This window comes from Haliaeetus leucocephalus, unplaced genomic scaffold, assembly GCF_000737465.1.
Source record: "Haliaeetus leucocephalus isolate CR32 unplaced genomic scaffold, Haliaeetus_leucocephalus-4.0 Scaffold696, whole genome shotgun sequence".
In the NCBI taxonomy this organism is placed as follows: Eukaryota; Metazoa; Chordata; class Aves; order Accipitriformes; family Accipitridae; genus Haliaeetus; species Haliaeetus leucocephalus.
In genome coordinates this window covers 4,947,068-4,954,504 of record NW_010973132.1, presented here as the reverse complement: position 1 = coordinate 4,954,504, position 7,437 = coordinate 4,947,068, and the positions used below count along the sequence as shown (strand labels likewise).

Here is a 7,437-nt window from a genome sequence, read left to right as displayed (position 1 = left end):
CAGTCTGTGTATACATTCATGTGACCCCCCCAAAACACAAAGAATCAAGCTTTACGTACCTATACCAACAACTACAGCCGAAGTGCTGCACTGAAGCCACAGCAGCTGCCCATGCAGGTGGTGCGCAGGGGGAGAGCAACATGCCACGCTCCAGCTCCCCCATGCAGCACTGCTCAATCAAATTTGTGATACTCTCCAGGCTGCGCTTGGTCATTTATTTCCTCCCTCAGGGGAAAAGGTTTCCCTCTTAGAGCCCAACTCTTCCCCCTGAACAGGAAGGCTCCTTTTAAATCTAAGTTTTAGTTGCTCAGTATCATATTTTGGACATGTTGAAAGCAGCTTGGCAGGCATGTGTTGTTGGGAGGCTCCAGAATTTAGCCTGCTGTTGGATGTTGCCTCTCCCTTTGATTTACTTCTTAGGAAAAAAAAAAAATTACAGTTGTGATGTTTCCTGTTTCAACTATTATCTCCAATATTCTTACCTGACAGACATTTTGCATGGCCAGTAGGTACAATGCACACGGTGTCCCAAGTTTATGCATCTGCTTCTAAATGCCAAAAGCACTAACACAATATACAGTAACTACCCACTACCTTCTTCTAACTCTACGAAGATATTAAACAGCAATAGCCATAGATCCCAGCCTCAGCAGTGGCTTGAGGGCTGTTGTTCACACCAGCACTTCTGTTTGCGTAAGCATCTTTCTACTGGGATTTTTGGGACATCAGCTCTATTCCAGGGCACGCTTTGATCCAGTCAACAGTAGCATGTGAGTAAGAAGTCCATATCCTGTACACAGACCTTCTGGCTTTAGTCCCAGCTGTGGACAGGGATAACCTGCAAGGAAAGCGCTAGGAAGTTGGGCAGCCAATGCTAGTAAGCCCAGGAGGTGTTGGCGAAACTGGCCAGTGAGTACTAAAGCACATTTAGTCCGTCCTTGAATGAGCTAGAGAAGGCAATGATGCCTTCATATGCCTCGCTCCTTGCTGTTCTTCATCCCAGTTAAGTATCTTAATGCTACAAACTTTGGTCCTCTCTTCTCAAAGTCACAAGAGGTGTGATGCCTGCACATCAGCAGGGCTGGAACACCATCTCCCACAGCTGAGGCTCATCTCTAGAGGCTGCTCACTGACCCAAGCAGCTGTACCGATGCTCGCTCTGCTCTTACTAGTGCTAACCACATCAGCATTCCAGCCCCTGCTTAACTAAAGCATCAGACACCATCTAACAAACATCCACCACCGCTACTACCATCAGTAAAGCTGCAAGTGTAGGAAGTGGTCCGGGGTGAAGGGAACAGGACCCCAGCCTGGAAACGGCACGAAACATAGTAAGCAAGGGGATGTCTTTGTGCTCAACAGGCTATTTCCAATCGCCTCCTTCACTTCTCACGTGGTGTAGTTCAAGCTATTCCCAGTGAAGGGAACAAGCAAGGGCTCTCCCTCTTCTTTCGCTCTGTCTCCTGCCAAGCTTTGCACAGCACCCGGTGCAAAACCGCGAACGGTGGGGGTTTTTTTCCTGGCAGCGAGGAAAGAAGAGCTGTTCGCAAAGCGCTGAACTCGACCTAGCCCCGTCCAGCTCCCAGGACAGTCAGTACTTGCTGTAAAGGGAACGGGCTGTACACGAGGGCATACTCCACCAGGCAGGGGCAAGGCTTACCAAGGGTAGCCACTGAGTCCTTTCCGTCAGTTGTCTTACCGCCCTGTCTCCTCAGGGATTTGGTTTCAATGTGCTGGTCTTATTTTGTGCTTTGTTCCAGCGGGTTCAGAGCCTGTGCTCCCATCGGCCAGTTCCCCAACCCTGGAAACCGGCTCTTTTCCTTCAGCCTGCCAGGCCCACGCACCTCCCTGTGCCTTCCTCCCACTGCTCCTCGCCTCCTGCAGAGGGGCTGGGGGGTCCCACCAAACGCTGCTGCCCCCCCCACCCCTGGCCCATTTCACCTGGCAATGCCACCAGCACCGGGTTACACACTGATTCATGCCGGTAAGTGGAAAAGAAGGAAACCACTTTAGAACCAAAAGGGACTAACAAAAAAAAAAAAAAAAAAAAAAAAAAAGTTATAATTATAATGCAAAATTACCGACACAAACCCCCCCCCACCCTTCCCATGACAAAAAGCCCAGGAATTAGACTTTCTTGGGACGGCGTCCAACTTGGTAATAATAATAAATGCTGATGAGGATGAAGAGGGCTCGGCTGACCAGGAGGAGCACGGCACCTGTAGCTATCCGGCTACTCTCAACCAGGGAGACAGTGGTAACTGGAGGAGAAGGAGGGAGACAAGGCAGAGGTTGGTGATGAAAAAACAAAACGGAGAGAAATAGCACAAAACTGTTTTCTGCTGCCCTCTAATGCAGTGTCTTAGCAAGACCTGCTGAGCCTTGCAAACGCAGCAGCTTTCAGCACAGGCTCACACGCACCGTGAACCCATGGCAGAGGCTCTTCGCTGGCTTGATTTCACAGCCCTGACGTTAGCCACAGCCCCCAGAGCTCTCACTTACAGAAACCTTGCTTTAAAAGGCAGCCCCACATTCAGGCAGCCACAGCCCGAAATGGTCACGCAGGCAAATGCGAGTTTCTGTTGTGCTCAGATGCTAATTGTGGAAGCTGCAGGTTCCTGAGTTTGCTTTGTGGCTTGACCGCTTCAGCGGCGATAAACAGTTTTCAACTTTAGAAGCATCTACAAAATATGCATAGTCCATACACACTACCTCTTTTCCGACCATCTCTCTCCTTTTTGGCTACCCACACATAGCTACCTTATAACACAGTTAGTGAGCTACCAATATACACATACAAGAACCCCCTTCATTGTTAAATATAGATAAGCTCCCTAGAAACAAGCTGAACTGTTATTCTCTGTTTTGGTAAGACTGAACATGCCCCTTCTTTTTAGTGTAGGTTGCTACAGTCTGTTCTTGTTAGCCCCAGCATCTAGGCAGCCCGCTCCAGATGACCTGTGCTGGCAATGGAGGCCAGATGTTTTTAGGGAGAAAAATAAATGAATCGGAGGAAGATGTTTCCTCTGCACCTGGGCACCCTTGAGTGAGCAGCCCCGGGCAAGGAAAAGGGAGAGCAGCTGGCAGGGAAGGTGCTCCGGGAGCCAGGTTATCTATCTTTGCCAGTCCTGCAGAGCAAAGGAGCCATCTCCAGCACAAGCCAGGCACAGCATGGGGACAGCTGGGTGTCCCTGTGCCCGGGCAGGCAGCAGAGACAGCACCTTCCCACCAGCTGAGTCCGCTGCGGCTCCCAGACCCTCACCCCACACCTCCTTCAGCCTGCCATCCCCCCCATCAGACCCAAAGGTGCTGCTCCAGTTTCGCATTCGATCCCATCGCTCATGCCAGTTGTCCTGCCCACCTCTGCTTCTCCTTCCTCCCTGCCCGGTGGGGGTACACAGCATGTACCCCCCCTCTCCATCCTTCGCCTCCTCCTCCTTCTCCCTCCTGGGTGGCTGCAGCTACTCACCCAGGAACTGCACGGCAAAATAGCACGCCTCCGTCAGCAGGGTCCAGCGGATAATCACTTTTTCGGCCGTGTAGAGAGCGTTCCACATGATGAGCGAGATACCTGGGGAGGGACAGCAGATCACCGGGAAGGAGCAGCCCACCCGCCTGCTCCCATTTTGGCCATGGTGAATGGAAACGGAAAGGTTTGGTGAATGGAAATGGAAATGGGAAGCGTTGGTGAATGGAAATGGGAAGCGTTGGTGAATGGAAATGGGAAGCGTTGGTGAATGGAAATGGGAAGCAGTTCTGCTCTCCCCGGCCGCTGTGGCCGCTGCATTTCCAGCCCACCCCACGAGGTGCTGCTGCAGGCTGCAGGAAGGAGCCGGCAACCCACTCAGCCCCAGCAGCCCCCTCCACCCCCAAAAAACACCCCCACGCACACCCTGCCAGCACCTGCCTGCCCTTTGCGGCGTGCCAGCCCCAAAAAAGAACCTGGATGGGCACCCAGAAGGTGCAGTCCCTGCAGGCTGGGAGCACTAGCAGCTGCAGCGCAGGATGCAAAGCGATGCAAACCCCATGGGTTTAACTCCTTTGCTCATATTCTCTTCTACACCATCTCTCTAGGCTCCCCTCACCTTCTTGTCCTTTGCCCCCCACCTCTTGGGACCCTGCCGGGGTGCCCCTTCTCTTCTCCCGCTCCCACGAGTGGGGTCTGGCCCCAGCTTCAGCCCAGCACCCCATCATCTCCCACCCAGCCCACCTGCAATCTCCCTTTGCTGGGGCGCTTGGGATACTCCCCCCAAGTATTTAGAGCATGCACAGCACCTCCTTACCCTACCTGCAGCGAGCCTCAGCCCCTACTAGGAAAAAAAAGCAGCAGCAGCTGAGCTTTTCAAAATAACCCTGAAACAATTTCTTTGCCAACAGCAGCTGTTCTGCTCTCCAGCTGCAGTTCTCTGGCTGGGCACAGACTTTGCCCCCTCCTGCCATTTTTGGCCTCTCGTCCCCTTATTCGACGGGGCAGCAGCGGCACGGCACTCACTGAGGAGGGCTCCTCCGTAGAGCCGGATGGGAGTCTTGCTGCTCACCGATTCCTCGTCGAAAACGGCGTCGTAGAGCTGGTCGGGGAAAGCGAGGGCCTGGCAGAGGCAAGGGAGAGACTCAGCACCCTGCACCGGCCAGGGCCTTCAAAACGTGCCCTCTCGGGCAGCAGCGCTCCGACGTCAAGGCTTTATGGGATCGGAGCCGCCGGCGAGGAAATTGGAAATTAAGGAGGCGCAAGAAGCGTCGGTGTGTCAACTACTGGTTTCTACGGCCGAGGCTGTGCGCCATGTGTGGTTTATGACCCTGCTAATGAAAACAGACTTCGGTGATGGGAACAAACCGCCAAGGACGCCGCTAGCAAAGCCCATTACTGAGACATGGCGAAGGCGAGAGAAAGCGGCAGCAGCTGCTGGAGGCAGAGGAGGGGGGATAAATGCCAGGGGGACCGAGGAGCCACGCCGGGACACCCCTTTGGCAACTGGGAGCTGCTGGTGCCCAGGACCACGTCCCTCACTTACCATGATGGCGACCCCGGAAAACATGACGGCGGAAACCAGCTGCCAGACCCTGTGCGAGAAGGAAGACGGAGGGCACGGCGTCAGCACGGGGGCGATGCCGTCGCTCAGACTTTGTAAAGCATTCCTGGCCGCCCGCTCGGTCGTCAGCCTTCATCCTCTCCCCTGGCGCAACCGAGGGCAGCCACGAGGCTCCCGTGGGACGACTCGGCTCCCCGCATCCCAGTAGCTCCAGCCTCGCTGGCGAGACAGAGCCAAAATCCTCCTCACCCAAGCAGAGGAGGGAAGCGACCCTGCCAAGAGGACGGCGTCCCCGCGGGACGCGACCACCCCGTCACACTCGAGACCAGGAGCTTCTCCAGCCCCACGTGAGCCCCTCTGGTTCCCAGCACCTGCTGTGGGACAAGAGCTCAAGGGCCTCCAGGATGATTTACGGGGGAAGAAAGCAGAGCTGCTCTGGTCCCATGGCCCCCAAAAAGCCCCCGCAGGGAGCAGCGATGCTGGTGCAGCAGCAGAGCCAGTGTCGGCAGCCAGAGCTGTCAGGGATGCTGTGGCCGAGGGCCCTCAGATGACCCAGCTCCCTTGTGTCCCTTATCCGAGAAGTATCTTGCCTCCCAGTATCTTACCTGAGCCCCAAAGGTTCCCGGACAGCAAACTTGATTTCGTTTCCCAGTACTTGGCTAATCTGAAATTCAAATAAAAGACACAAGGTGACTAAGCAGACCCTTCCCCAGCCTTTAGGCAGTATTTGCCAGCCCCAAAATGCATACCTAACCCCATGTGGGAGCTTATCCCTAAAGAGGGTTGGAAGGAGGACGAGGACAAGGGATTTACCTGTGACCCCCTTGGTCACAAAACCCGCTGATGGCTCCTCGATTTCCATCAGGAGCTGCAGCCTCTACTGCTCCCTTACTGGGATCAGCAGCCTGAGGCAGGGACAACATTAACTCGTCTCCTCTTACCTAGGTAATTAGGGAACTGTCTCCTCTCACACACACCGCCTGCACGTCACATCCCGATGGAGCACAGGCTCCAGCAGAGCCCTCGGGGGGTCACAGCATCCGTCCCGCTCTTGCATTGGCGCTGCCCAGGGTGATGCCCGTCCACGACTTCCCCAAACCACGACTTCTTCCCCAAACCACGACTTCCCCAAACCACACGGATGGGAAGGCTACACAGACCAGCAACAGGGAAAGGTACTGGGGCAGCTTTTGGTTGCAGAGAGCTCTCGGAGAGCTCTGTGCTGCTCCCTACGCGCAGGCTGGGCAATGCCCTGCCAGCAAGTTCTCCAGAGAGAATCCGGGACAGGGCTCCTGTGGGACTCAGCCTTGTCCTCCGGCTCTGGTATTTTGCTGAAACAGGTTGGTGGTTTGCAATTCATGCCTCTTCTGAGAGGCACCACTTAAATCACTGCTCTAGCATCCAGGCCTGATGGGCATTGGTGATGCCGTGGTCCTACGGCACCAGCTCCAAGCTGGCTCATGGGCATCTTGGCGATGTAATTTCAGGAATGGATTAAAGCAGCTTGAGGGCCCCATTACCCTGAAAAGCTGTTTTGGGCAGCTCCGTGCACCCAGCAGGCTGCATGACCCATTGCTGCTCAACAGCAGCAGCGCTGCTTGTGCCACCACAGCCTTCACCCTCCCTTTACAGGAGCCCCACGGAGCTGGGAGCCCTGTTTTTGCCAAAGAGGCTGCAGAAGTTAGATGCTAAAAAAAAAAAAAAAAAAAACCCCAAACCAAAAAAAAAAAAAAACAAAAAAACACCAAACAAAAACCCACACCACCTGAAGTTGTCCAGGCAGAAATTCTCTTTTCCACCATTACCGCACGCGGGCTTCCCTCTCCCCTTGCCTTCACCTTTGAGCGATGGACCTCGCCGTCGTCGTCCTCCCCGCCGACCCCCAGGATCTTGCGTGTCTTCAGCCTGCTCACCAGGTCGGTCTGGCTGTGCTTCTTCATCAGCGGCGGGGGCTGCTTCGCCGCCATGGCGGTGGCCCTCCACCACCCGGCCCTCGGCTGCGAGGCGGCGTAAGGAGGGCACGGGAAGCGGCTCTGCCGTCACATGAAATTTCACGAGGTGCGGGGAAAAACCAGCCACCGCTACGAAATTTTTCCCTGTTAAGCCAGCAGACGGCTCCTCATTGTCCCGGGGTAGGGAGCCCTGGCAGCGAGGCCGGCGCTGGCTATGGGTGGCTCATCTCAGGGTGATCCCACCATCACTGGGATCTGCCTAGGAGGACAAGAAAAAAAAAAAAAAAAAAAAAAAAAACAAAGCAGCGGGGTTTTAGCATGGGCATTTAGCTATAAATGCCTTTGACCTACACACAATAGTCTGGCCTATCCCAGCATGAAGCAATGCCCCACGGTACCTCTTTGCCGTTTCCCAGATTAGAGGAATTAAATGCTTTCCACACTAGGGGAATTAC

General features: G+C 54.6%; 1 protein-coding gene across 1 annotated transcript; it reads right to left on the bottom strand.

Moving 5' to 3' along the window:
- Nucleotides 1-2,044: 2,044 nt before the first annotated feature.
- TP53I11 (tumor protein p53 inducible protein 11) lies at nt 2,045-7,067 on the bottom strand. Its single transcript, XM_010580168.1, has 6 exons — nt 6,869-7,067; nt 5,636-5,694; nt 5,013-5,061; nt 4,493-4,589; nt 3,470-3,571; nt 2,045-2,261 (listed from the first exon to the last, which is right to left on the bottom strand). The coding sequence occupies exons 1-6, from the start codon at nt 6,995-6,997 to the stop codon at nt 2,128-2,130; spliced, it is 570 nt and encodes a 189-aa protein (XP_010578470.1). The 5' UTR covers nt 6,998-7,067; the 3' UTR covers nt 2,045-2,127.
- Nucleotides 7,068-7,437: the final 370 nt, after the last annotated feature.

Bases quoted from the DNA above. Each gene is read 5' to 3' on its own strand.
- TP53I11 (XM_010580168.1), bottom strand. From the start codon at position 6,997: ATGGCGGCGAAGCAGCCCCCGCCGCTGATGAAGAAGCACAGCCAGACC. The intron at 5,695-6,868 runs GTGAAGGCAAGG...TTTGAATTTCAG, and splicing joins GCGAGGTCCATCGCTCAAAG to ATTAGCCAAGTACTGGGAAA. The intron at 2,262-3,469 runs GTGAGTAGCTGC...CTTCTCCTCCAG, and splicing joins TTTTGCCGTGCAGTTCCTGG to TTACCACTGTCTCCCTGGTT.